At 57.5% G+C, this 25,878-nt stretch overlaps 9 protein-coding genes across 9 annotated transcripts; 6 read left to right on the top strand and 3 right to left on the bottom strand.

The window, feature by feature from the left end:
• Positions 1–3,363: 3,363 nt before the first annotated feature.
• On the top strand, positions 3,364–3,702 carry IE81DRAFT_294244 (hypothetical protein; the record flags this gene model as incomplete). Its single annotated transcript, XM_025512044.1, has 2 exons — positions 3,364–3,515; positions 3,588–3,702. Coding segments are annotated over 2 exons (267 nt in total), but the record flags the coding sequence as incomplete, so codon positions are not given.
• Positions 3,703–4,053: 351 nt separating this feature from the next.
• Positions 4,054–4,935, top strand: IE81DRAFT_332051 (hypothetical protein; the record flags this gene model as incomplete). The annotated part of the gene is made up of 1 exon (XM_025515288.1): positions 4,054–4,935. One exon carries the CDS (start codon positions 4,054–4,056, stop codon positions 4,933–4,935), a length of 882 nt encoding a protein of 293 aa, XP_025366992.1.
• Positions 4,936–5,733: 798 nt separating this feature from the next.
• Positions 5,734–7,347, bottom strand: IE81DRAFT_368766 (Triosephosphate isomerase; the record flags this gene model as incomplete). The annotated part of the gene is made up of 6 exons (XM_025517176.1): positions 7,117–7,347; positions 6,525–6,888; positions 6,377–6,443; positions 6,172–6,292; positions 5,962–6,044; positions 5,734–5,766 (listed from the first exon to the last, which is right to left on the bottom strand). The coding sequence occupies exons 1-6, from the start codon at positions 7,229–7,231 to the stop codon at positions 5,734–5,736; spliced, it is 783 nt and encodes a 260-aa protein (XP_025366991.1). The 5' UTR covers positions 7,232–7,347.
• Positions 7,348–7,904: 557 nt separating this feature from the next.
• IE81DRAFT_256632 (hypothetical protein) lies at positions 7,905–10,683 on the top strand. Its single transcript, XM_025511355.1, has 5 exons — positions 7,905–8,801; positions 8,879–9,077; positions 9,160–9,884; positions 9,966–10,300; positions 10,402–10,683. The coding sequence occupies exons 1-5, from the start codon at positions 8,049–8,051 to the stop codon at positions 10,583–10,585; spliced, it is 2,196 nt and encodes a 731-aa protein (XP_025366990.1). The 5' UTR covers positions 7,905–8,048; the 3' UTR covers positions 10,586–10,683.
• IE81DRAFT_326127 (hypothetical protein) lies at positions 10,586–15,419 on the bottom strand. Its single transcript, XM_025514737.1, has 9 exons — positions 15,052–15,419; positions 14,598–14,963; positions 14,449–14,526; positions 14,099–14,380; positions 13,724–14,031; positions 13,600–13,647; positions 13,468–13,530; positions 12,842–13,401; positions 10,586–12,771 (listed from the first exon to the last, which is right to left on the bottom strand). Exons 1-9 carry the CDS (start codon positions 15,277–15,279, stop codon positions 10,781–10,783), a joined length of 3,924 nt encoding a protein of 1,307 aa, XP_025366989.1. The 5' UTR covers positions 15,280–15,419; the 3' UTR covers positions 10,586–10,780.
• Positions 15,420–17,016: 1,597 nt separating this feature from the next.
• On the top strand, positions 17,017–17,625 carry IE81DRAFT_294237 (hypothetical protein; the record flags this gene model as incomplete). The annotated part of the gene is made up of 1 exon (XM_025512043.1): positions 17,017–17,625. The coding sequence occupies one exon, from the start codon at positions 17,017–17,019 to the stop codon at positions 17,623–17,625; it is 609 nt and encodes a 202-aa protein (XP_025366988.1).
• A 266-nt stretch (positions 17,626–17,891) lies between these two features.
• On the top strand, positions 17,892–19,649 carry IE81DRAFT_326125 (hypothetical protein). The gene is made up of 4 exons (XM_025514736.1): positions 17,892–18,110; positions 18,210–18,709; positions 18,797–19,155; positions 19,227–19,649. Exons 1-4 carry the CDS (start codon positions 18,043–18,045, stop codon positions 19,626–19,628), a joined length of 1,329 nt encoding a protein of 442 aa, XP_025366987.1. The 5' UTR covers positions 17,892–18,042; the 3' UTR covers positions 19,629–19,649.
• Positions 19,650–19,664: 15 nt separating this feature from the next.
• On the bottom strand, positions 19,665–21,082 carry IE81DRAFT_326124 (hypothetical protein). The gene is made up of 2 exons (XM_025514735.1): positions 20,085–21,082; positions 19,665–20,020 (listed from the first exon to the last, which is right to left on the bottom strand). The coding sequence occupies exons 1-2, from the start codon at positions 20,998–21,000 to the stop codon at positions 19,743–19,745; spliced, it is 1,194 nt and encodes a 397-aa protein (XP_025366986.1). The 5' UTR covers positions 21,001–21,082; the 3' UTR covers positions 19,665–19,742.
• Positions 21,083–21,406: 324 nt separating this feature from the next.
• IE81DRAFT_326123 (branched-chain amino acid aminotransferase II) lies at positions 21,407–23,349 on the top strand. The gene is made up of 5 exons (XM_025514734.1): positions 21,407–21,942; positions 22,020–22,139; positions 22,218–22,315; positions 22,445–22,957; positions 23,059–23,349. Exons 1-5 carry the CDS (start codon positions 21,554–21,556, stop codon positions 23,151–23,153), a joined length of 1,215 nt encoding a protein of 404 aa, XP_025366985.1. The 5' UTR covers positions 21,407–21,553; the 3' UTR covers positions 23,154–23,349.
• Positions 23,350–25,878: the final 2,529 nt, after the last annotated feature.

Raw genomic sequence — 25,878 nt, 5'->3', positions numbered from 1 at the left:
GCACGGCGCCTCGGTGGCTGCATGGAAGGGGGAGCCAGCTTCTACAGGAACAGACGGCGGTACGCATGGTACACTTACATGTCTATATTTACCTCCCCGGTGTGGAAAGCATGCATGCAGGTACAAATGTCCACTGCACACGTAGCGTGAGCAGAGCTTGATTCGTGATTGATACGCGAGCCCTGCGATCGCTTCCGTGCAGCATGCAGGCGGTCACGATTGCTAGGGGCTCATGTCGTCCATTCACTTGGCTTGCAGCGCTATCTCCGGGCTCTTCTTATGCAATGGTCGATGTTACGAGAGGTGATCACCGACGAGGCTGGACTCTTGCTGACCGTTGCATGTCTCAGTCCTGGGTGCTTATCTCGCGAGCTCTCCCTCGACACTGGACCGCTGTTACGTATTATACCACCTGTCCCGAAGCAGTCTCGACGAGCGAAGAGGTAGCATTACCGAAAGAGCTACCAGACGGCGGCAGTCCATCGGCTCGAGCTTGAAGTTCGGCAAATTGCAAGTGCACGTCCCACGTCGTACGTCCCACAGCCCATGGGCAAGGTATGCCATGACTCTGTCAAGGTCTAGCGAACGCTAGGATCGAGGCAGAGATTTAGATTCTACGGCAAGTCTGACGGAAAGCTCGCGGAGAAGCAGATGCTTCCGCTACGTACAGTACTCGAAACACCACATCGTGATCGCGCTAGTGTAGTGCTTGCTGGTAAGTCCGTTAGCGCGTTAGACTTTCTCCCGTCCACTTTACTTGGCTTGTTGTCTTTGGCAGCTGTTTGTTCGTCAGCCGCGCTAGCCGCACTCGTTGCAAATCGAGTATCCCTAGCAAGTCCGCCGCCTTTGGCCGCTGCGCCGAGCATATGTACCTGGATGGCTTTGTGGAGAGGAAGCCTCGCGGATTGGGACCTCCGCTAGGCTTGTGGAACGATTGCGCCATTTCGTTAGTCGCGCTCCTTTACCACTACACTTGCAGCGGCTGCCGGACAGGTCCCCATCTGCACCCTACAAGCAATCTGAGATCCTGCAAGAATGTACGATCGCGGGGCGGGCACGTCGCGTTATTGACTCTGAGCCGGTTGTAAGAGGATCTATGGTCGTCAGCAAGCCTCGCCCCGTCCGACTTGACTTGACGGTCTACGATTGCTGTTCCAGCCACACCAAGCTTGAAGAAACGGCGACGTGCTGATTGCTTACGCTAGCGGCAAGTCCAACGTCAGTGAGTCAGCAGCAGCAAACGCAGATATGCAGCATCGGCAGCGATGAGACAAGACGCAGGACCGTGGGGCCTTTGAATGTATCAATCTGGCATGTTTCCCATGACGATGCAGCTTTTACATCCGATCTGCACGCTCTCCACGATGCCGGACTCCGCGGATGGCCCATCGCTATCTGCGAGTGAGTGAGTGGCCGACCATGTGTCGTAAAAGGCGTTGCGATGGATGGAGAAAAGTACATGGCGATCACACAGGTCCGAGCGCTGGCATTCTGCAGTACAAATTGCCGATGCGCGTCGACATCCTCGCTCTGAGAGCTTCATTTCTGGAGTACCACGCAAAACGTGAACAACTCCGACTCTCTTGCGGAGGTCTAAGACGATGCCAGCGTTCGCACAACGGTTGGCTCTTTCAGGAACGCCGGCACGTCTGACATTTACCTGGGCAGGTCAGGTGCAGTGCACGGCGCCGGCATGTCGTGAGACGCTTCAAGCCCTGGCGGCGCGAAGAGTGCGCAAGTCCGGTCTAGAATGAAGGTCAAAGCACAAGAAAATGAAAAGCGACCAAATCGCGTCGCTGGGCAGGAGCGATCAAAGCTGTTGCTGCTCACCAATGGAAGCCAGTGCGAGGCTTGTCCCGGGCGCGATCACTTGCGAGCACACCAATCACTTTCCACTAGCACCGAAATCAGTCAGTACCGCTACTGCCCCGACGAACAGCACTCTGAGATGCCGCCCAGACTCTCTCTTGTGCAGTTCTCGTGGGACGGTGCACACGCCACTTGTGTTTGTCGAGTTTTGAAGTGCCTTTGTGCAGGTGTGCCTGGGACGTGATGGTCGTTGCGCGTTATCGTAGCGACGATTACAGATTGATAGGGGCTCGTGCTCAAATCTATCGGCGCAGCTTGTACCCGATGTGTAATCTGGATGCGAGACTCACATAGCCTTGCAGGTCTGCTTGAAGGAGACTCCTTTGTTGGCTTCACGTCAGTGCCTTGGCCACCCTCGCCAACACATGCTCGTCTCTACCTGTCCGCACTTTGTCTCAACAGCCTGACATGCAGCGCGAACGGGATCAACATTATGCGCATGTGCATCGGCACTTTACAGACCGAGTAGTAGTCGCCCAATGGCTTGGTCCGATGCGATTCGAACTCGAAAGGGGAGGCCTGAGCAAATTATAGGGGCAGCGAATTCATCCCGCCGCAGGCAGGCGAGGTCTAGGTCCACCACTAGCGTCGCAAACTCCACGTCTACTGCCCAATTCCCCATCGAGCTTCGCCGTTTCAGGTCTGCCGCTTTGCGAGCATACAAAGACTCGAGGCGCATGCGAGCAGTTCATTTCGCGGATTGCGCTCTGAAGTGATACGAATGGTAGGCAGTCAGCGAGCGTCACTAGTTGCAGTGTCGTGCTATTATCGTCGAATCCCAGGCAGCGCGTCTCTGGCGTCACGCCTGCTCAGACCTTCTTTGGCTGCTCACGGATTTGGAAGAGCCAGACGGCCAACTCGAAGGTCGCCTTGCTGAGCTGCAGCCTAGACCAAGCGACAATCACTGGCGACGTTCCGGCTTCAGGATGAAGAATAGAGCGCAAGTCTACTTGGCAGCTGTGCACGCTCACGATCGGTCGCCTTGCGATGAGGGCCACGCTTGGGTCCTGAGCATCTTCTTGTTCGAGTCTTAAGTAGAGCATCTTCTTGTTCTCATGTCGCTCGATGCATCCACCCCTCCACCCGCAGCCTACCAAAGGCTTTGACGTCAATTTGCTCGTCTGTTCAACGCTTTCAAACCCACACATGACAACGATGGACATTCTAGGTGAGTATCGGATGTGCCGACGTGCGTGCAGCCGCCATGCTAAACTTGCGCGTGCATTCGTCATCCGTATTCTCGGCACTTTTGCAGAGCTCGTGCATGACGATCATCGAACCGAGGCGCGTCCGTTCGAATGCGGCTTCAAGGGATGCTCCAAAGCCTTTTCTCGGTGCGTTCGAATTGAAAGCGATGACGATGCGCCACGCTCACAGCAGCTGCTTCTACTCGACGACAGCCGCTCTGACCTGGCGAGGTGAGCGTGTTCAGAACCGTGCGGGACGATCGTGCGTGCACCGTCTGACGTGTTGCGTGCAACTTTTTGGTCTGCCAGGCACACACGTATTCATCAAAATTATCGACCATACCGCTGCTCTTGGAAGAAATGCGGCAAGACGTTCATACAACGCAGCGCCCTGACGGTTCATATGCGTGTGCACACGGGAGAGCGTCCACACCAGTGCAAAGATTGTGACAAGGCTTTGTGAGTGGAGCTACGAGTCTCCATCTCGAGGGGGCAGCGCTGAGTATGAACCGTCGGCTGCCCCACCGCTAGTGCCGATTCGAGCTCTCTGGCCCGTCATCGCCGCATTCACACCGGTCGTCGACCCTACAAGTGTCTCGTCGAGGTGAGTGTCTGTCTGCTACACGAAGAAGCGCTCGACTGCTGACACCCAGTCGCTTTTCTCTAGGGATGCGGCAAGACATACTGTCGCAAGACGACGCTCACCAAGCACACCCGACGTAACCATCCCACCGAGGCCGTTCAACAAAGGCAACTTCTCCGGGATCGCCACGTCGTAGGTACTCAGAGTGCCGTCAAGCCGACCAACCCTGCAGTGGTCCTCTCGCCCTCAAATTGGTCCGGTGCTTACGGCCAGGTACCCTATGGAGCTTCTTCGCTTGAGCAGCACATCAACACGCACAGGCAATTCAACCCAGCCGCTGTGACCAAAAATTGGGCCATGCAGAGTCCAGCAAGCGTCGGCATGAGCAGCGCTGTCAGTGACTCGCGCGGCGACATGGCACTGGGCATAGCTTTGCATCCAACACCAGATGACCGACGAGACTCGACGGTGTCGAGCGTCGATGCGATGGCGGCCAGCCCGTCGGCGATGCGCGCTCGAGAGCACATGGCTAGCAACGGCCTACATCTGCTCTCCGACGGTCGAGTCTATGGTCTGACAACCGACGCTCACACGACGCCAAACGGATACCGCGTAGCCACTCCAGGAGGTCAGCAGCAAGGACTGTTTCATTCTTATGACGACAATGGCGCCCGCTATCAACATCATGATCAGCTCACCGCTTTCCTGCAAGCGCCGTCCGGCACGTTCGGAAGCCAAGTGCACTCCTATCATCGAGCTGCTCAGCTTGGCAATCAACAATACAATTACGTGCAAGATGCTGCTCATGCGCAGCCAGTCGGACAAGGTGCTCAGTTTGGCAACGTCTTTCAGCAACATGGCCAGGATGTGAATCAACTCGAAGCGGGCTTGCACACGCCCATCAACCGCCACCGCGGTAGTCTGCCGGACCCAGCCTACACAGGTGGCAGCAGCGATAGTCATCCATCCCTTGCGACCGACATGTCTTCCAGACCCTCCACCGAGCCACAGACGCCCGTCTTCAACACTGGCCCCAGACTGTACGGATATGGCCCGAATGAAGAGGAATCGGATCGCCACTCGAGCGATGCTGGTCACTCTGCGCTCACCAACGACTCTACGCTGACTCAAGCCTTCAACGCCGCCTCGCTAGGCATCTCAAGCAGCTTGTTGACTCCGAACTATCTAGAGACCGACAAGACCAGCAGCACTTTTCCACCACCGTACGCGCCAGACATTCAGAATACTCAGCGAGGTCAAACGCAAAACGAACCACCACTTCTTCGTTTGCACTAGATCGTCCTCTGACGCAAGCCCTTTTTGCAAAGGAACGTGATATTCAGTTACATTGTGCTCGACGCACATCTCTCCCTCCCCTCTTTCAAAGCGCAGCATCGGCATCGCGACATTCTAAAATTTGCATTCCATGATTTCCCGTCGACTAGCTAGCTGTACATGTCCCCCTCGTCACCTATGCTTCGCGTATCACGCGCTCCTATTACATCTCAATTCAGACCTCTCGCATGCGAAACACACACACACATCGACGACGTACCTTTCTGGCACCGCAATTCATATTGGCAACATTCTCACGGATTTTCATTATTCGATCGTATCGGCCCCATTCGTCGCCGCGGGCTTCGCTCATGCTGAGTGTGCTTTGCGCGCAGGAACCTCTTGCAGCTAGCATCGCGCAACGTACGGCGGGGAACCCTACGACGTGCTGCTTCGCGAGGGGCTTTTTTTTTTCATGCGTCGGAATCCGAGACGCTCGCCTCATATGACGTACGCATCGCCTGACTCGTGACTGGCAGACTGATGAGAGTCGATCGTGTCTGCCCCATCACACGCCTATACCTTTCTATCAGGCGCGCCCGAGGCATACAGCTTCGCACACCTCGACTTGTAGCCGTCGCAGCCCGTGATGACTGCGGGGCACAGTGTGACCTGTCCGCTCGAGCGATGAAGCCCAGGAGAGTTGGGCGTGGCGCGGCTATCTGACGCAGACTTGCTGATCAGAATCACGACGTATTCATGCAGCAAGCAACATTTTCGATTCGGTGCTTCAGGATTGTGATTGGCAATCCGTCTTCACTACACAGCTGTCTCGAGTGAGCGTCGTTTGATCTGCATATTTGGAAGAAACGGTTGGTGCAGCGGCGGTATTTCGCGAGGCCTGCGCAGGCTTCAGAGCTCACTGGGGTGGAGGAGCGCGATGCTCGTCAGCGCGACAAACCCTGCTCACGGCCGATGCCCCCCCCCCCCCCCCCCCCCCCCCCCCCCCCCCCCCCCCCTCCCGCACGCGCAATCGGCTCGACTTACAAGACGAGCGTTGACAATGTCCACAAATTCGGGCTTGAGGGAAGCGCCTCCAACGAGGAAACCGGAAATGTCGGGCTGAGAAGCTGAAAGAGATGGGGTTGGGGGGGCGAGCGAGAAAGCGACAGCGATGGACAAGGTGAGCGTCTGCGTCTGCGCATACATGCCCGCAACACAAACTGCTGCCCAGCGTTCGATTCGCATTCGACTCACCCAGCTCCTTGCAGTTCTTGGCGGCTACGGATCCGCCGTAGATGATGCGCAGAGCCTCTCCAGCTTGAGAGCCCAGCTTATCGTTGGCCCACTTGCGAATGGCAGCGTGAACCTCTTGAGCCTGCATGGAAAAAGAGGGGGCGAGGGTTGTGAGATCGCAAAGCTTTCCATGCGAGCGCTTCGTCTGCGGACGCGGCAAACTCACCTGCTCTGCCGTCGCTACCTTGCCCGTTCCGATGGCCCAAACGGGCTCGTAGGCCACGACGATCTTGCTGGCAGGTTGCAAAAAGAACCGTCGTGAGCGTTGTGAATGCGGGAATTCGAAGCGCACTGGACAGGACTAGACTGCTCACCTCCAATCGCTAATCTGCTTGGCAACAGCATCGAGCTGACGCACAACGACGTTTATGCTCTCATTCTTTTCCCTCTCGGCCAAAGTCTCGCCTACGCAGAGGATGACGCTGAGACCCTGTTCCAATCCAGCTTTGGTCTTTTCAGCCACATCATCGTCCTTCTCCCCGAACAGTGTTCTGCGCTCAGAGTGACCCAAGATGACCCAAGGGATACCAGCATCCTTGAGCTGCGTGACGGAGATTTCGCCTGTGAACGCTCCGGATGCCTTGTGGTAGGCGTTTTGAGCAGACACGCCAATCTTGGATCCGCTCAGCAGCTCCTTGGTCAGCAGGAGGTGAAGCGCGGGAGGCGCAACAACGACCTCTGTGGGTTGTAGGCCAGGGGAGTAGAGGCGAGGGGGGTAGGGAGCAAAAAAGTCCTCTTTCCGTCAGCCTTGCTGTTGCTGTCTCGCATAGAGCTAGCTGTCTCGCATAGAGCTGGCTGCCCCTCGTGTGACGCGAACACTCTCACTCTTCCACCGCTCCCATTCTCACCACCCACTCCCACTCTCACCACTCCCACTCTCATCACCCACTCTCACCACACACTCACCAGCCTTGGGATCGAGTTGAGCGCTCTTGAGAATGTCGATGAGCTTCTTGGTGCTGTCCAGCGTACCGTTCATCTTGTAATTTCCTCCCACAAAAAAGGTGCGAGCAGCCGACATGATGTGCTGCTGCTATTGCTGCTGTTGTTGGTGGTGGTGGTGTTTGGGTAAAGTTGCGAGCTGCAAATCTTGTCGCGGCGGTGCAGTGGTGGTGGTGGTGGTGGTGGTGGTGGTGGTGAGTCGTTTGAGTGATGGGGGTTGTTGGTGATGGAGAAAGCAGATGATGCGCTCGCTCGCTCGCTCGCCGCCTTCCTTCTCCTCTCTGGATGAAGCGCGGGCGGGCGGGCAGGCAGGGGCGAGTGGAGGGCTTTTTTTGGTCACACGCAGCAGCGGGGTGCACTGTAGGTGCTCACATGCAGCAGCAGCTATACATACACTCACTCACTCATCACACTCATACAGCATAGGCGCAAAGCTCATCGCGGCTTTCAGCCCCAACCAAAGCTGCTCGTGACTCAAACTCTCTTTGCGCGCCCACCCGGCACAACAGTCACGAGTCCGAGCAACCGAGATGAACCGAGCGCGCGCATGCATGCATCAGCGATAGCAACGAGCAGCAGCAGCAGCAGCAGCGATCAAGGGGATCAGCTAGGATCAAGAAGACGTGATGTTCGAGATCACGTGACGTGTTGGCATGTGGTAAAGAATTCAAGATTCGCATGCTTGATTTGATTCCAATTCAAGATTCAATTTACAAGGGAAGCGCAAAAGATCCAACCGAACGACGCGCGCACCACAAATCACGCAACCCCACCACAATCAAGAATCAAACGTCCAATCGCTCAAGCAACTCCTGAATGCACCTCAACAACCAGGAGAGCGACGGCAAAGCAGGCTAAGCTACGCTACCCTGCCCTCGCAATCGTGAATCGTCGCAATGTCCTGGCCAAGCTTGTTGACGCCGGTGCTATTCAGCGGAACGGGTGAGGGACTGTACCCGCTGTGCGACTCGACATATGACCAGGCGCAAGGAGAAGCGTCGACATCGGCCAGAGGCGGAGGCGGAGGCGCGAGCTTGCGACCGCTTAGCAAGGCGCTGCTACCGCTAGCCAACAGACCGGTAGCGGCGTACGCACTGCAAAGCATCCTCACCTCCCTGCCCGACTGTCGCTACGCCATCCTATTTGCTCCGTGCGCCGAGCACGCCGACATCTCAAAGACGCTGCAAGCATACAGGCTCCTCCTGCCCCCCTCTCATCGATCCAAGCAAGCATCTCTGCAGCCCAACAATACTCGCACTGGAGCGAAGCAAGCGCAAGCGCAAGCGCAGTCGCAGTCGCAGTCCAACTCCATCGGCATTCACATCGTCGACGGCTTGAAAGTGCGTCCGGACCGATCTCCTAGTCAGCTGGACCATGCCGCCGCTTCCTCCCTGCCAGGTCTGCCTACATCACGCGCTAGCGATACCTTTAAAGTCCATCTCTTGCCCCTTGGGCCCTATGAAAAGGAGCTGGCTGGGGGTGGATCAGCAACAACCCTGCAGACAGATGCGGCGAATGATGATAATGATGATGACGACGACGACCACGACGACGACGAGGAGGAGGCAAAGGAGAAAGACTATAGAAGGATTCCAAAGCTCGGAACTGCAGAGCTGCTCAGGTGGGCTTTTGAGTTGGGCAAGGTGGAGGTTAGTGTTTGAGATTTTGGTGCGCGTGCTTGCGTGCGCCCTCGGCCATCAGCTGATGCACACGCCTCCCTCGTCAGTCTGATCCCCTCGTGCTTCCCATCGATCTGCTCAACCCGTATTCACCCCTCACTCGCCTCATTGCCGCCCACATCGAAGCCGGCATCGGATCGATCGCACAGGATGAGGATGCGGATCAAATTGCAAAACCAGCTCTGACATGCATGCTGTACGAGGCAGGAGCTGGCGATGGCACGGGCAAGGAGAGAGAAAAGGAGGGTGAGTGCGCGCGTGGTGAGAGCGCTCGCGAGCGCACGGCCGTCTGATCATGCTCGTCTGCTCCCGCACATCCTTCCAACAGGCCCAGCAAAGCTCCTTTGCGCTTACTCTGCAGACTCTTTCAAGCAAGAGATGGGTCACTGTCTATCATCCCCAGCCTCGTCACTCAGCTCTTCGACGGACGCAGTGTGGGGCTCTTTGCGCTCTTCTCATCGCTTGCTCCACCTCTCGCACTTATCCGATAATGAGGATGGCCTAGCACTACGCTGCGCGGTCGCGCAGCGAACCAATAAGCTCAGAGTGAGCACCAACTTGCTGGACAGTCACATTTACATCTTGGACAAGAGAAAAACGGAGAGGCTGCTCAATGCTAGAAAGGCGCTGACCAGTCTGAGAGAGCACGTCGTGCCTCTGCTGATCAAAGCTGGCTATCAGAGGGGGCTGTGGGACAAGGCTGTGAGGTCTGGAACGGATGCGAGGCAAGACGCGAAAGAAGACGCAGACGACGAATTTGGCGATGGGGATGCTGCCAAGCCTCTGCATCCCTTGTCGACTGCATTGCAGCAGAGCAGCGTTTTGATACATCCCAATGCTGCATCGGTGCTCGGCGGTCGATCGACGGCGGGAGGCTCGAAGCGCGACGGATCTGCATCGAGAGCTGCATCCTCAATCACCTGCGTCGCCCTCATCCAACGGCTCGATGCGCCGTCTGACTATGGCGCGCAAGCAGCTTCACCTGCAGCAAAGGAGCGCAGATTCTTTGCCAGAGCAAACACGGTGCCGACGTTTCTGGAGTGCAACCGTTGGGTGAGTGTTCTGCCGTCTCGCCAGCTCCTTTTGAGCAAGCGATCCAACGATGCCTCGTCGCGCCCCCCCTTTCTTCCGCAGCTCCTCAAAGCTCTATCGTCACCCAATAGCTTGCCGCAAGGTTTCGTGCTGCCCATCTCGACGTTTGAGCCAAACTTCATCGAAGCGCAGCAAATCAACCCCTCGGCGCAAGTCTCAACAGACACCATTCTTCCATTTGCTCCGCGTTTCGCTTCGGATGCTGCGGGTTCGGAGACGTTTGCGGGTGCTTCTTCTTCCAGCAAGCACCAATCGTTGCTGACGCTCGGCGACCGCTGCGCGCTCAAAAAGTGCATCGTTGGACCGGGATGCGCGATCGGCAAGGGCGCAAAGCTGACGGGCTGCGTGTTGATGCAGGGAGTCAAAGTTGGGGACAAGTGAGTGCCGCATGGATTGTGCTGGCGTACGGGCGCGCTCGCGCACATTGTCACCTGCTGACACGAAAAATGCGCCCCGCGCGCGCGCGCGCGCGCGCCAGCGTCAAGCTGGACTCGGTCATTCTTTGCCCAGGTGCCACGATTGGAGACAGGTGCAACCTAAAGGATTGCGATGTGGCCACCGGCGTTCACGTTCTGCCTGATACGCAGGCAAAAAACGAAAAGATCACTGTCGGAGCGGCAGGCGGCGGATCGACCGCAACGACCTCTGCACTTAGTCTATAATCGCGCACGCGCGTTGTAATTGCTCCGCATCCGCGCCAACGTGATTCTTTTTGTGTGTATCTGATCAATTGTGACGCCATACACGCCCGCGCTCATGTAAGCACAGGTACATCGTTAGAAGATGGAAAGCGAATGGGGAAAGGAAGAGAGAAGTTTCTACAGGGCTGCAGCGAATCCGGCGAGTCGTTGAACAATTTACGGCCTGCGAGGCGGAGGCGGCGGCAACCTCGCACCACCACCGGATCCTGCAGCGGAAGGCTTGGGAGGAGCAGGAGGTTTGCCTGGCTTTGCGCCAGGTGCGGGCGGTGGACCTTTTCCGACGCCGCCGCCGCCGCCGCTGCTGCTGCCGCCACCACCACCGCCGGCTGCACTAGCTGGAGGCGCTTCACCTCGCGCTGCTGCGGCCTCGGCCTTCTTTTTGGCCAAGACGGCTGCGAATCCTCCGGGTGCGCCCATGCCGGGCATCACTGCTACTGGCGCTGCGCCCGCATCTGCCGTCATGGCCGTTGGCATCTCTGAGCGTTTCATGCTTCCCACATTGCTCGTCGTGGGTTTGGGCTTGGGCGCGGGTGCTGCTGCTGCTGCTGCCGCTGCACCGTTCGCGAAAGCGGGTTTGGCAGCAGCCGTGACCGGCTTGGGTGCACCAAAGCCGGACGAAGTCGTACCTGCAGCCGCGGGGGCTGGTGGTGGCGCTCTTTTCGTCGGCGGCGGCGCCGGAGGCGGGGCAGCTTTCGGCTTGGGAGCTTGCTTGATCAGCTCGAGGTAGTTTGAAGGAGCCCAGCCCTCGATGCCATTCTTCTTGACCAGCCACCAACCATTCTCCTCCTTTTGCGTCACTTCCACCTCTTCATCCTTTGCGAGCGACATTTCTCCATCCTGATCCGTATCAAAGGCGTACAGGACGAGATACTTTGGTACCGCGGGCGGGGGTGGTGGAGCAGCAACCGATGCGCGTTTGGGGGCCGCGGCTCTGTTCGAGGAGCCGTTCGTTGTGGGAATGCCAGCAGGTGCAGCTGGCGCCGCCGCTTTCCTGCCGCTGGGAAGCGTCGCTGGCGTAGGTGTCGGCCTGGGCACAGCGCGAGGTTTGGCGACGCGGTTGGCATTCGATGGCCCGCCGGCTCGAAGCAGCTTGCCAGACGTGATCGGTCTGACCAAGCCGGGTTTCTTTTTGGCAGGTGGCTTGCTCAGACTGCTGGGTGCCTCTCCTGAAGCGACCGTCACAGTAGAGCTCTTGTACACATCCTCTCGCTGCACCGCCTCATCCTTTTGAAACTTGACAATCTTTTTCTTGTCCTTGCCCGTCGAGTGCTCCAGCGCGTTCGATACGATCACATTGACGGCACCCGAGGTGCGCTGCAAAAGGTGCGTGGTGAGCTCGGTCTTGAAGTGCGTGTGAAATACGGGATCGGGCTCCGGCGTGCCGGATACGTTGAATACGATCCAGTCATCGCGAAGAGCGGAAAGCCCAACGGATTGGATGCTGCCAAGCACGATGCGCCTTTCGCACGTCGTTTGCGGCTGTTTGTTGACAAGCTGAGTGACGAGAAAGTATGCCGCCTTGTCCGTCAGGACAAAGAAGCGCGGCGAGGGTTTGCTGGATCGACCGAGGCGGGAGACGAGAATATGGACGCGCGCAGAGAAAGCTACATCTTCGGTGCTCGCCATGCCCGACGCCCTCTTGAGCATCTCACCCTCGGCGCTGCTGCCGCCGACGTCCAGATAATCACCAGTGAATCGACGCATGCTGATGAGGCTGAAACGTCTGCGCTCCTTTCGGCTCGCGAGCATCTGGTGACCGTAATCTCGTAGCTGCACCAGGGCAAGTCTCGATGCTTGGGTGCGCCACACGCGCTGAATCCTCCGCGCACACTCGTTCTTGTACCTCATGTAGTTACGAAAGGCCCTCTGAATCATGCGAGCCTTGTTGTTCCAGTACTCTGTTCTCATCTTTTCGAGAGCGAATAGCGTCTCGGGGCTCTTGATGAAAGCCTTTGTGACGCCCATTTGCCATTCCTCGTTGGCTATGCCAGTGTCTGTCAGGATGCGCTCGCAACCACTCCGCGCGTCCCCTTGCCAAGTGTACTCGCCGGCATAGGAAGTGGCAGGCGACAGCAGGTAGAAGCGCTCGACCAGTCTCTCGAAAGTGGATCTGTATGCAAACCCTGCGCGACGGACGCGAATATTTTCTGGGGGGGGAGAGGAGGTGCGAATATGAGGAGGAGAGTGCCTGCAAGAGATTAGGCGGCAGAGACTTACCAGCAAGAGCGAGGTAGACGGCTTGTTCGAGCACGCGAGCTGTATCATAATCCTTTGGACTTTTTGTCTCGTTTGGCTTGATCGTCCGAATATAGTGCGGCTCGGCTTTCATGAGAGTGTCGACAAGGTCGGTGGCGCTAGCCTTGATGCGGTCACCAGCAGTAGGCGGTCTCTTTTTGCTGTTTGGATCAGGGCGCTCAGAGAAGAGATTTCTCAAAAAGCCGTTGCTGGATGTGTCGACCAAGTCGAGAATGTCCTTGGCAAGAGCATCTCTGTTCTTCTCGGCCAGACCGCCTATCGTGTAGCTCACGTCTCCAGCGTAGTGCCTGATGGTGAAGCGAGATCCCCTAGCTTCAAAGCGCGGATTCGAGGTGAGCGCGCTTGCTCTTTGCATAAACGCGTTGTCTGCTGCAGCGGGGTCTGCATGCGCAGTCGCACCAGCGTCGTTGAGCGTGGCAAAGATTCCTGGCTTTGGTCGTACGCCTTCTATCAGTTCGCAGACGATTGCGTTGTCAAAGTATGGAATGGGCTTCCATTGGATTTGCTCGGCGTCGTATTCTCTGTCGTGGGGGAGCGCGATGAGCGCCGGGGCGGAATCAAGGCGAGTGCGGTCTGCAATCACTCACTCTTGCTCCTTGCGCAGCACCAGTGCGATGAAGATTTGCTGCAGCTTTTCGTTGACAAAGTTGCTGCAGACGGCGAGGCGCGGGGGATGAGCCGTGCGAGTCGTGTGGCTGAGCGCTCTCCTGCATACTCACATGCACAACTGTTCAAACGAATTTTGCTCGAAGATTTCGAATCCGTAGCTGCGTGCGTGGGCGCGCAAGCTCCATCAGCGGCGCTTGCGACGGGAAAGCTTGCACGTCATGCGCGCCCACTCACATGTCCAGAATGCCAATCATGTTGGACACTGCACCACGAGGGGCCATACTGGTGTTGATTCTGGCCACGAGCCAATCGAAAAGATTGTTGTAGATGGCCTTTGCCAAAGCATCTCGCACAGCTCCAGCTTGTGCGGGGTTGAGAGGCGACTCGTAAACGGAACCTCTTCTGCCCACGCCTCTTTGCGTTTCGACAATCTTTTCCGTCAGCGCTTTCGTCACTGCAGCAGAGTCCACCTCCAGCAAGTAGGCCACAAAGTCTGGCACGCCCGGATCGCTTATTTCCGCATTGCCTTGCGCGTTTTCCCTCTGCCGGTCGCGCGGACGGATCAGCAGGGGATTTGTGTGTGCGCGCGAGCGAGCGGGCGAGACTCACGAAGACGGCATTGCCCAGCCAGAGGATGGAAGCGAGCATGCGGATTATGTCATTTTGCTCCTCACCCGTCAGTCCGATGGTGTTCATGGCGTCTAGGGTGCTGTTGAAATCGGCCACATCGTTGATGCCCTGCACGTCCAGACATTTCGACTTGCTCGTATATGCGTACGCTTCGGGTCCTTGAATGCCAAAGTATTCCCTCTGAGAGTCGTTGGCTCCCTTTGTCAGTTGGTAAAAGATGTGAAAGTTGCGCTCGTCTCGGATTTGCCCAACCACTCGGCTCTGGATGAAGGGCGCAGAAGACAAGAATCAGATCACTCGATTCGCGCGGCCGCCGCATCAGGACGCACCTTTTCGAGCAAAAAGTTTCGAATCGAAGCTCCAGTCGGTGCGCCTTGCTCGTCGTGCATGATCTCCAAGAACTTGCCCTGCGAATGCGCGCTCGCGCGTCAGAATGGCCGCACTCTTTGGTCCAATAAGAGCGAGAGCGGTCACTCACGTGCCTACTCGAGTTGTTGTTCCTAAGCGTTTTTGCGCATCCGAAGCTTTCGAGCAGCGGGTTGGTAGCCAGCACCATCTCCTTGATGTCTTGGATATCGCGCGCACCCTCTGCACTGACGGCAGCAATGTACTGCATGATGCGCTTTGCAGCTTCCGTCTTTCCAGCGCCGCTCTCTCCGGTGATGATGACGCACTGATTCTCCTTGTATGCTTGCATGTTGTAATAAGCAGACTCTGCAATGGCAAACACGTGCGGCGACATTTCCAACCTGTTTTTGCCTCGATAGGATGAGAGCGTGTCTTGGCCGTAGATGCCCAGGTCTCTGAAAGGATTGACAGAGATGAGCACATTGCCAATGTACGTCTGCGGCGCGGAGCGAGTTGAGAGGCGCAAACAGTGTCAGCAGGGGCGCGAAGCGAAAGCGCATACATGCCGCCCGCCACTGGCTCACGTAAATCTCTGCATTTTGAAATCGCTTGTGCAGATTATCATTGACGGCTTCGTTGGATACTTTTGAGAGGAGCGTCATGTCGCTCACGCCCACTTGCGGCTTCTTGAAGCCTTCCCTCCAATCCGCCTTGGCCACTCCTCCGCCTCCCTTCGAAGCGCCTCCCTTGGAAGGCGGCGGCTTGCTGACCCCACCTGCCTTTTTCCCACCCGCTTTCTTGGAGATTGCCATGATGGGCGGTGGCGGGGACGTGCGTGGGTGTGGGTGTGCGGCTGCGAGTTCGGGATGATGCGTGTGAGCGTGAAGATGGGTTCAACGGTTGAGTGGCTAATGTGGTGTGTGCGTGCGTGCGCACCTCGAGTGAGGGGGTGTGATCGCTGGGAAGCACTCAGCACTCCCCGCCTGATGCCCGCTCCTGACTGCGCGCGGTGCAGCATGCACCGCGCGATGATCGCCATCTCTGCTAGCTGCTGTGCGCACCGACGTCGCATGGGCGCGATAGCGGTGCAGCATGTGATCATCGACGATATCGCACGCACACGCAAAAGGCACACGCTGGCATCACGTGATGCGCAGAACGCGTTGGCTCTGACGCGCACGCACGCGCAAGCAACATCAAACGCGAGGCGGCGCAGTCAAGAGTGCGAGTGCTCATCACTTGCAATCATCTCACCCACCATCACCAGCGTGACCGCGCAGGCGCAACCGCAACCGCGTGCACACACGCATACACATACACGCACACACACACGCACACACACACACACATACACACACACACACACACACACACACACACACACACACACACACACACACACACACACACACACACGCACGCACACCATGGACGTTCAATTATCTACGCTGCAGTCCACTCTGGCTGCCATTTCCTCCTTGCACGCCTCTCACGCCTCTTCCCAGAAACGTCCCACGCCATTCACCTCGGCAGTGCTCAATCTGGAAAGGCACGATGTGCTGAGGTACATTCGCGACGCCGATCCGCTCGATGCTGCGCTTTTTGTTTATCCGCCCATGCCCGAGCTGGTGAGCAGCGGAGGAGAAGGCGCTTCGACTGGCGCCGAAAGGGCGGGCACGTCGCGCTCAGGCACTCTGATTGGCGCCGAAAAGGCGGGCAGGTCACGCTCGTCTGCGACGAACAGCGCGTCGACGTCGACGACGACTGTGATGACGGATGACCCCACTCAGCTGCTGGTGCCGCGCCTGCCAGAGCCCAAGCAGTTTCTTCCACCCACGCCTCTTCGCGCAACGGCATCTGAGCGCAGCAACTACAGCGCCAAATCGCTGCTCCACGCTGCAAAGAAGCTGGTGGAGCTGCATCATCATCACGCTCCTCGCGCGCGAAAACACATTCAAGCGCTGGAGAAGCACAGAAAGTCGCTCGTGTCGAATGCAGAGAAGCTCAAGAGCGAGATGGAGCGTGCGCAAGTCGAGGTGGATAGGCTGACCAAGCTTGGCAAGCAGGGAGGCGCGCAAGCTGCAGTCCCAGCACCAGCTGCGGTCGCACCAGCAGCAGTAGCAGCAGCAAACGACCCTGCCCACGCATCGACGTCTGAGCAGAATGAAAAGGAAGCGCGCGAAAGGCTGGTGAAGTTGGAGGAGGAGCACGACAAGGAGGAGATGGAAGTCATGGCCCTGCAGGAGATGCACAAGGATCTGCAAGATAGGGTGAGTGAGGCTCGCACTCGCGCTGCGGACGCAGGAACGCAAGTTTTCAGCTTTTATGCTGACCGCGTGGCACCGCGCTCGCTTTGCTGTGTGCGTCAGCGCGCTGCATTGGTTCGCACACGCCAAGCGCAGGCTCGTGCGAAAGCGGCAGCGACGGCGACGGCGACGGCGACAGCAGGGCGAGGAGAAACGACGGCATCCAGGAGCGAAAGCAGCGTCATGGAAACGTCGGACGAGGCGGACATGACGGTGCGCGCGCAGGATGAGCAAGACTCGACAATGTCAGCATCGGGAGCAGATCTGGACGACGCATCCATCTCTAGAGCAGAGCCGGAATCTTCGGATGAGTTGGAGCGCGTGACGGAGAACATTTGGACGGCGATGGGCGATGTGCTGAGGTGCCTAAAGCCGGAGTCCGAGTCCGCGCCATTTGCAGTCACGTTGAAGCTGCTGCAGTCGCTGGTCGGGGGCGCGCGGGCGGTAGTCTCGAGCCATCAGCCCGGCGGCGGCGACACTAGCGTCAATAGCGTAGCGACGGGAACGACGGCCACATCGGTTTCGGGAACAGGGAGCACCGCGTCTGCGCCTGCCACGCTGTCCGTCACTGCACCCACGCCCACGACGATGCACGCCTGCTACATTCTGAGCAGCATGCTCAGCTCGCCTGCTCCGCATGCTCTGGACATGTCGGCGCTCAAGAGCAATGCCAACGATTGGTGGGCTGCCAGCGGCAGGGAAAACTTTGTCAAGGGCGGTGGTGCTGGTAATGCGGAGGGCATGGACGAGAGTGGAGAGAGCTTGACCACAAAAGCCATCTACCAGCTCGTCGCTCAGCGCATCGTCAGACCCAAACACGTGGGCGGTGGAAGGATTTTGAGCTTCGCTTGAGGTCGATGCTGCTGCTGCTGCTTGTTGTAGTGTATCTGTTTGCGCGCAAATCGATCGAGTCGTGTGTGCGTGTGGCCTGGTGAACATGAGCTGTTGCTGCGTGATGGGAAGGGGCGTTGACGCAGCGCGGGGTTCGGCTTGCGCGCGGGAATGCGAGTGCGCGACAGTCACGTGGGCGCAGCCGAGTGTGCGCGCGCCGATTTTTGTTGCACAGCCAACATCCGCCTCGCGCTGCGAGTTTGAGCCTCGAGCCCCCCCCACCCCTCGAGCATCCATCCCACCCTCGAGCATACGATACGATCAACTCCACAAATCTGCCCGCCTCGCCGCTCGCCGCTCGCGACTCGGGACTACATCTAATCTTGAATCTCGCCCCTACGACCGCCCACGCGACCGCGATCGCTCTCACGCCTCCCGATGAAGTTGATTTCGCGACACATTGAGCGCGATGGCTCGGGCAGGGTCACCATCGTGCCAGAGGAAGAGTGAGTGGCGGGATGGTGTGTGTGTGTGTATGCGTTCAGAGGGCGCGCAAGCTCACAGTTTACTGCGCACGCACACGCACACGCACACGCACACGCAAGCGAGGACATGTATCATCTGTACAACCTCGTCGAAGTGGGCGACAATGTGCGGGCTGCAGCGGTGCGGAGGGTGCAATCGGAGAGCAATACCGGATCCATCGAGAGTCATCGAATCAGGACGACGCTGACGTTGAGGGTGGAGAAGCTGCAGTTCGATGCGTCTGGCAGCAGCGCAGCCGTCGTAGATCCAGGAGCAGCGTCGGGTGGTGCGGGTGGTAGCGGGGCGAATTCAGGAACAGTCACTCCGTCAGGCGACGCTGCGCCAGGATTATCGGCGCTCGGTGGCTCGTCTGGTCAGGGTGCGACGCTTAGCGTGAGCGGACGAGTGGTGGAGGAGAACAAGCACGTCAAGATGGGCGCTTTCCATACGCTCGACATTGAATGCGGTAGGTCTGTAGGCATAGACAAGCAAAGATGGGATAGCGTGCATCTCGAACGGCTACAAGAGGCGGGCGATGCCAACAATCGAGCGGAAGTGGGTGCAGTGGTGATGGGCGAAGGTGAGTGGGCGGTGTGGACGTGGCTGGCGTGGGGTGGAGAGGGTGGCCCGCTCTTACGTCTCTCACTGTCACCGCTTCTCTTGCCAGGCACGGCAGTGGTGTGCTTGCTCACCTCTTCGATGACGCTGGTCAGGCAGCGCATCGATGTGGCGCTACCCAGAAAGCACAAATCGCTCGCAGCTTCGGCGCACGAAAAGGCTGTGCTAAAATTCCATCAGCAGGTCTACACTGCCGTGACGAGATTGCTGGGCTTGCCGGCGATACGCCTCATCATCCTCGCAAGTCCCGGCTTCACAAAGGATACCGTGTACGACTATCTGTTTGCCGAGGCGACGAGGAGGGGCGACAAGCTGTTGACGGGCAACGAGGTCAAACGAAAGTTTTTGAGGGTGGCGTGTGCCAGCCCTCATATTCACAGCTTGATGGAGGTGCTCAGAACGCCAGAGGTGAGCAAAAGCGCGCACACGGTCGCGAATGTCTCGCTTGACGTGCTGACGGCATGCTGGGCGCGCGACAGGTCTCGTCGCAACTGTCAGACACCAAATTCGCCCGCGAAGGTCAATTGCTGGACAAATTTCAACGGACATTGGCATCGGACGAGCTTCGAGCGTGGTACGGAGAAGAGCACGTCATGCTGGCAGCGTCAAGAGGCGCCATTGGCTCCTTGCTGATCTCTGATGGACTCTTTAGATCTCCTGATCCAGCGCGGCGCAAAACGTTTGTGCAGCTAGTGGAGGATGTCAGATCGGCTGGCGGCGAGGCAGTCATCTTGTCCGGACTGCACGAGAGCGGCAAGACGCTGAATGGGCTGACGGGCATCGCTGCCATCTTGCGCTTTCCTTTGGACATTGAAGTGGTCGAGGAGGAAGAGGGAGGGGAAGCGCGGGCGCGGGCGCGGGCAGAGACCGAAGAGAGGTGACGAGGCGCAGAGCGAACTTTGCAATCGATATTATCATTACCTCTACGTGTACGTTGTGTCGTGATGCGCGTTGCCCAGGAAAGATGGCGCGACCCTCTGACTCCCTGGCGCGCTTCAAAGGAGTCCAGGAAAGATCGCTTTGCGCTCTGCAGGGTACCTGCCACCCTTTCCATCTCCCTGCACGCCAAACTTGGCGCGGTACCAAGCGTGGCCGTTGAGCGCGCGAGGTAGCATGGCGGTGATTTCAGAGAGGACAAAGAGAGCGGGAGGTGCGCTCAGCAAGAGCAAAGGGTATGCCCACCAGACCAGAGGTGGAGAGGTGTTGGCGCGGGAAAGGGGAGAGATGGCAGAGAGCGAGAGGGCGCCGACGGCGTAAAAAGACCATTCGGTCCCTGCGGGCGTAACAAGCGTCCAGTTCAGCATCCCACATGGTCAGCGTGCCAACGAGTCACTCACACTCGCAGAGGTAGTTGGGAAAGCTGATGTAACTGTACAGCCCACCGTTGGGGATCTCGTACTTTGGCGGCGCGCTGCTGCCCCTCTTCTCCACTGCCTTGCTCGCTGGGTCTGCCTGGCCCGCCTTTGGTCTTCGAATGTCCATGAGGATTTCGTCGTGGTAGACGTTGCCAGCAAAGCCCACAGCCCAACCGATTACACCCATCCAGAACAAGGGGCTGTACAGCGCAGACTCGGGCAAGAGGCCAGGAGAAGCGAGAGGTGCAGTGGCCGCTCCCTTGGCTCCCGTCAGACTGGGATTGCGAGGAAGCAAGGCAGAGAACCAGCTGGCTGCGCGCAAGGGCTGGGCGGCGGTCACGGCAGAGACGCTGAAAATGCTGCTCGGAAGCAGCATCGATGGCGAACGCCCTCCGATCCACGATCCCATCACAAAGCCGTTGAGCAGATTGAAGGCGGTGGCCGAGAGGGCGACGGAGAGGTGAATGGGCGACCGAGCAGGAGACCTGAGCGGCTGCAGCACGGCTCTATGCGTGTAGTGCGCAACATATGCCGCAGCCAGGATGAGGTTTGGGGTGGGCAGCGATGCTAGACGAGACCAGCTTGGGCTAACGAGGTTGGTGAGCACGGCTTGAGTGCTGGAGTGGGAGAGCACTGGACTGGCGACGGAGAGGGCAAAGAGGAGGGGCGACCAAATCTCCATGGCCATCCAAGCGGCATTTCCTGGCAGATTCAGTTTGGAATGCAGCACGGCGAATTTGCCGTGTGGTGCATTGACCAGCTTCACCAGAGGCGTCATGAGGGGAAAGTATTTGAAGATGAGCACGGCCAGCACGTAGACGTCTGCTGCTGTGGGCTTGCTGAACGATGGAGCGGGAAAGCCTCCGAAGGCGAGCAACGAGGTGACGGCGGAGGTCATCGTGGGGATGGGGGTGGGGTGGAGGTGCGGCTGAGGCTGCGGGTGAGGGTGAGGGTGAGGGTGAGGGTGAGGGAGGGTGAGGGTGAAAGTGAGAGTGAGAGTGCGTGCGCGTGCGCGTGCGCGTGCGGAATGGAGGTGGTGCGTGCAGATCGAACGACGAGAAAGTCACGTGAGCCGCGTCCCCCCGCCGCGACTTATTTGCGTTTCAGTTTGAGTCAAAGTAGTAGTAGTAGCGCGCGGTCCGGCGCTTCCGGCGGTTTGTTTTTTTGCCAAGCTCGAGTCACGCGTCACGAGTGGGTGAGTCACGAGACAGTTTTGAGTCTTGAGTCCCGAGTGAGTCGATCACGATTCAATTAAGATTGACGTACTCGCGCGCGCCCCCGCGCGTGTTCGACATGCAGTTTAGTTTCATCTGAATCAAGAATCTGAATATCCTGTTCCTCGATCTCGCGCGCATTTCCCCGTCTCTCTCTATATCCTCCGGCCTTCCTCGCGCACCCTCGCGCACCACAGCCTCCTATCTCCCCTCGCGCGCATCCCCCTTCTCGTCAACATGGCGGTAGCAACACCTCGATCCGCCACAGCACCCACTTCCTCCATCGACTGGACAAAGCTGGGCTTTGGCGATAGACCTGTTCATGGCCAAGTCGTCGTCACGCACAAGGATGGCAAGTGGGGCGAGCCAGAATGGTCCACTTCGCCATATCTTCATATCCACAGCGCATCCGCAGCGCTCAATTACGGCCAGCAGTGCTTCGAGGGCATCAAGGCGTTTCGCACCAAGAGCGGCAGCGTGCACATCTTTAGACCTCATGCGAATGCGCACCGCATCAACTTGAGCGCTCAGACCGCCAGCATGCCTACCATTCCCTTGCCGTTGTTTCTAGACGCATTGCGCAAGGCTGTGGCGGGAAATTTGGATTATGTGCCGCCCTACGGTCCGTGAGTGGAAGGGCGGGGTGGATGTGAGCGCCGAGTTAACACGCCTAACTTGTTATCGTCGTCGTCGTCGCTTCCAGCAACGCATCTGGAGGCGCCCTGTACATTCGGCCTCTGTTGCTCGCAACTGGGCCCAGCCTCATCCTCGATCCACCCAAGGAGTTTACATTCGTTGTTTGGGTCACTCCTGTTGGCAGCTTGTGAGTTGGCGGTGCGCTGCGTTGCGTGCGTGCGTGCATGCTCTGCGCGCTGACGTCGCTTGCCATGTCCGTCACAAGGTACGGCACGGGAGGCAATCTGCCAGCGATAGATGCATTCGTCTTGGATACGTTTGACAGATCGGCTCCCATGGGAACGGGTCACACCAAGCTCGGAGGTGAGTTGCCGTGAGGTGCTGGGCGACCAGAACGATTGTTGCCGTGGCTGAGCGGATGGTCCACCAACACTCCTGCTGACACCGTTCGGCTCGCTTCGCCTGCCTCGCTCGCTCCGCCCGCCTCGCCAGGCAATTACGCACCCGTCTTTGGCCCTACTGCTGCTGCCAAGAAGCGAGGTTTTCCCATCACGCTCCACTTGGATTCGGCAGAGCACACGTACATTGACGAGTTTAGCACCTCGAACGCGATTGGCATCTCGACCTCCGCTGGCGCCACTCGCTTGATTGTTCCGGAGTCGCCAAGCATCTTGAGATCCGTCACAAAGCTGTCCGTCGTCGACATTGCCAGCAAGCACCTGGGATGGGCTGTAGAGCGGCGACCTGTGAAATTCTCGGAACTCGCACAGGGCAGCTTTGCGGAATTCTTCGCTGCTGGGACAGCTGCTGGCGTCACACCTGTACGCAGCGTCTCGTACAACACCAAGAAACCGGTACGCAAGGAGCTTGCGCAAGACGAGGCAGCCGATGCTGCGGAGCAAGCTCTGCCAATCTGGGAAGAAGCGCCGGGTAACGAGGTCAAGAAGATTGAGCTTGGAGATGGACAGACTGCCGGTCCCCTCAGCAGGCAAATGTGGACTGAGTGTGAGTAGCGCGGTGGCGTGCGTGCGCATTCCCGCGCCCGTGTGCGCGCATTCCCGCGGCGTGTATTCTCGCAACTCAAAAGCTCTCCCTCATCTCTGCAGTGACGTCCTTCCAATGTGGCGACCGAGAGGACATTTTTGGGTGGCTCTGGCCGAAAGAAGGCATCGTCGCCGAAGACGCCATCACGGCAAAATGAGGTGGTGCGAGAGGGAAATGTGCATCTAATGAAAGCAAAGCTGCCGCGCACGCCTCTCAAATCTGTGCGTAGACATCAATGTGGACTGCTTTGTGAGACCAAGTCTATACCCGTATAGCCAATCGAGTGGCGGGGGGCCGAGCGTCACGCGAGAGAGGGATGAAGGAGGAGTGCGTGCGTATCAGGCGTACCCGCGATCAGAACGTGGATGAGTGCGCGCGCGGGCAAGTCACGTGCGGCACGCCGACGGTCCGTCGCAAAAGCTCGTTTGTTGGCTCGTTGAGTCTGAACTTGGGAGGACATCTGGTAGGCAATGAAGGGGCAAAGGGGAGGACTCTAGTGGTCTAAATCTGGGGTCTTGTATGCTTAGGTTTAATTGAGACTGCTGTGAGGGGTACACCAAGCAAGAAGCAAGAGAGTGCTTGCTTGGAAGCGGTCAGCGGGCAAAGTGAGAGTGCAGGTGAGTGCTAGTGCATGTCATGGAAGGGGGTAGGGTTAGGGTTACAAGGGTGTCCCGTTTTAGGGTCAAAGATGTTTCATAGCCAGTTTGTAGAGCACATTGAGGAGTGTCTTGTGGCAGAAAAGTTTTGGATTTGCGATAGCCGTTTTTGCATGAGGAGACGCAAAGCGCAAGTGCAGGGTGATTTTGGCTGGTGGCGCCTCTGAAATCTGGGAGTTTATGTGACCCTAGCACAGTTTTGGAGAGGGTCAAAGGAGTCATTTAGCATGTGTGAAGGGTTTGGGCAGGGGTTGCAAACTCACAGAGATATGAGCTTCCAAAGTGTCAAGTGCGGTGAGAGGCACTGAATGAAGTGCACCAAGGGGCACTGGGGGGAGACTCAAGAGCGCTGAAACAGCGCTGGGCTGCAGTCAATGTGCGCAGGCTGATAAGAGCGCTGTAGGGATGTGGAAGTGGCTGTGTTGGGCGCTCTTGCAGGCAGCGCTGGGGTGCGCCAAGGTGATGTGGAGCAGGCGCTGAGGAGCACTGAGCTGTAGCTGGTGCGCACAAGCAGGAGGGTGCGCTGTAAGAATGTGGAGGTGAAGTCTTTGGGCGCATTGATTCTTCACTGAGCGCTCTTGTTTAGGGTTTAGGGTTAGGGTTACAAGGGTGTCTGGAATTAGGGTCGGAGATGTTTCATAGCCACTTTGTAGAGCACATTGAGGAGTGTCTTGTGACAAAAAAGTTTTGGATTTGCTTTGGGGTTACAAGGGGGTCCCCAATAGGGTTTTTGGAGTTTGTGTTATAGGCATCTAGAGAGGGCTGAGGGAAGCCAGCTGGTGAAGCAGCGCCCAAAACCCTAGAGATTTGACGGCGTGAGGTCCATCTAACCTCAAGATGGGCTGGTTAGAGTGCCTAACTTGGGCGTCTTTGAGAAAAGTGTTTGTTCTTTGTTACAGTGACCTACATGGGTTAGGGTTAGGGTTAGGGTTGCAAGGGGTGGCCCAATAGGGTTTTTGGAGTTGGTGTTATAGGCATTAAGAGAGGGCTGAGGGAAGCCAGCTGGTGAAGCAGCGCCCAAAACCCTACAGGTTTGACGGCGTGAGGTCCATCGAACCTCAAGATGGTCTGGTTAGAGTGCCTAACTTGGGCATCTCTGAGAAAACTGTTTGTTCTTTGTTACAGAGACCTGCATGAGGCTGTGGCATGAGACCTTCTGAAATTGGATTGCACAAAAGTCTTTCAGGGAGGGCACAAAGTGCGTCTAAGTTCAGCTTGATACCTTAAGTTCAGTCATCTTCAGCGTACTTACACAAGTTGAGGGAAGATGACCTGATGTTGGCTCTTGTTGCCAGAACTTGGCACAACTTCTGATGGTCACTGAGGAGCAAAGGGGGGACCCTTTGGATTGAGGACAGATGTCAAAAAGTGTGGTTAGGAGTGCATCTTCAAGGAAGTTCACCTGCAGAAGGGGGAAGATGAATCAAGTTGAGGGAAGATGACCTGATGTTGGCTCATGTTGCCTGAACTTGGCACAACTTCTGATTGCCACTGAGGAGCAAAGGGGGGACCCTTTGGTCTGAGACCAGATACCCAAAATGTGTCTGGTGGTGCATCTTCAGGGAAGTTCAGCTCCAAAAGGAGGAAGATGAATCAGGTTGAGGGAAGATGAACCAACATGGGCTCATGTTGCCTGAACTTGGCACAACTTCTGATGAGCATACAGGGGGCAAAGGGGGGACCCTTTGGAATAGATAGTGCTGGCAGAGGTGGTGGTTAGGGTTAGGGTTAGGGTTACAAGGGTGTCTGGAATTAGGGTCGGAGATGTTTGATAGCCAGTTTGTAGAGCACATTGAGGAGTGTCTTGTGGCAGAAAAGTTTTGGATTTGCGATAGCGGTTTTTGCGTGAGGAGGCGCAAAGCGCAAGTGCGGGGTGAATTTGGCTGGTGGCGCCTCTGAAATTTGGGAGTTTATGTGACCCTAGCAGGGTTTTGGAGAGGGTCAAAGGAGTCATTTAGCATGTGTGAAGGGTTTGGGCTGGGGTTGCAAACTCGCAGAGATATGAGCTTCCAAAGTGTCAAGTGCGGTGAGAGGCACTGAATGAAGTGCACCAAGGGGCACTGGGGGGAGACTCAAGAGCGCTGGAAGAGCGCTGGGCTGCTGTCAATGTGCGCAGGCTGGCAAGTGCGCTGTAGTGATGTGGAGGTGGCTGTGTAGTGCGCTGTCAGAGGGGTTTGGGCGCCTTTTGGAGCGGGTTAGGGTTAGGGTTAGGGTTAGGGTTAGGGT

The sequence above is a fragment of the Ceraceosorus guamensis genome (genome assembly GCF_003144195.1).
Source record: "Ceraceosorus guamensis strain MCA 4658 unplaced genomic scaffold IE81scaffold_92, whole genome shotgun sequence".
Classification (NCBI taxonomy): domain Eukaryota; kingdom Fungi; phylum Basidiomycota; class Exobasidiomycetes; order Ceraceosorales; family Ceraceosoraceae; genus Ceraceosorus; species Ceraceosorus guamensis.
The sequence above is the reverse complement of the archived record's forward strand: the minus strand, read 5'-3'. Positions and strand labels throughout refer to the sequence as shown.

Bases quoted from the DNA above. Each gene is read 5' to 3' on its own strand.
- IE81DRAFT_326124 (XM_025514735.1), bottom strand. From the start codon at position 21,000: ATGACCTCCGCCGTCACCTCGTTGCTCGCCTTCGGAGGCTTTCCCGCT. The intron at 20,021-20,084 runs GTGAGTGACTCG...TTACGCCCGCAG, and splicing joins TCCCAACTACCTCTGCGAGT to GGACCGAATGGTCTTTTTAC.
- IE81DRAFT_326127 (XM_025514737.1), bottom strand. From the start codon at position 15,279: ATGGCAATCTCCAAGAAAGCGGGTGGGAAAAAGGCAGGTGGGGTCAGC. The intron at 14,964-15,051 runs GTGAGCCAGTGG...TCCGCGCCGCAG, and splicing joins TTCAAAATGCAGAGATTTAC to ACGTACATTGGCAATGTGCT. The intron at 14,381-14,448 runs GTGCGTCCTGAT...CCCTTCATCCAG, and splicing joins GAAACTTTTTGCTCGAAAAG to AGCCGAGTGGTTGGGCAAAT.
- IE81DRAFT_326125 (XM_025514736.1), top strand. From the start codon at position 18,043: ATGAAGTTGATTTCGCGACACATTGAGCGCGATGGCTCGGGCAGGGTC. The intron at 18,111-18,209 runs GTGAGTGGCGGG...CGCACACGCAAG, and splicing joins ACCATCGTGCCAGAGGAAGA to CGAGGACATGTATCATCTGT. The intron at 18,710-18,796 runs GTGAGTGGGCGG...TTCTCTTGCCAG, and splicing joins TGCAGTGGTGATGGGCGAAG to GCACGGCAGTGGTGTGCTTG.
- IE81DRAFT_326123 (XM_025514734.1), top strand. From the start codon at position 21,554: ATGGCGGTAGCAACACCTCGATCCGCCACAGCACCCACTTCCTCCATC. The intron at 22,140-22,217 runs GTGAGTTGGCGG...GTCCGTCACAAG, and splicing joins GTCACTCCTGTTGGCAGCTT to GTACGGCACGGGAGGCAATC. The intron at 22,316-22,444 runs GTGAGTTGCCGT...CCGCCTCGCCAG, and splicing joins GGGTCACACCAAGCTCGGAG to GCAATTACGCACCCGTCTTT.
- IE81DRAFT_256632 (XM_025511355.1), top strand. From the start codon at position 8,049: ATGTCCTGGCCAAGCTTGTTGACGCCGGTGCTATTCAGCGGAACGGGT. The intron at 9,885-9,965 runs GTGAGTGTTCTG...TTTCTTCCGCAG, and splicing joins TTCTGGAGTGCAACCGTTGG to CTCCTCAAAGCTCTATCGTC. The intron at 10,301-10,401 runs GTGAGTGCCGCA...CGCGCGCGCCAG, and splicing joins GGAGTCAAAGTTGGGGACAA to CGTCAAGCTGGACTCGGTCA.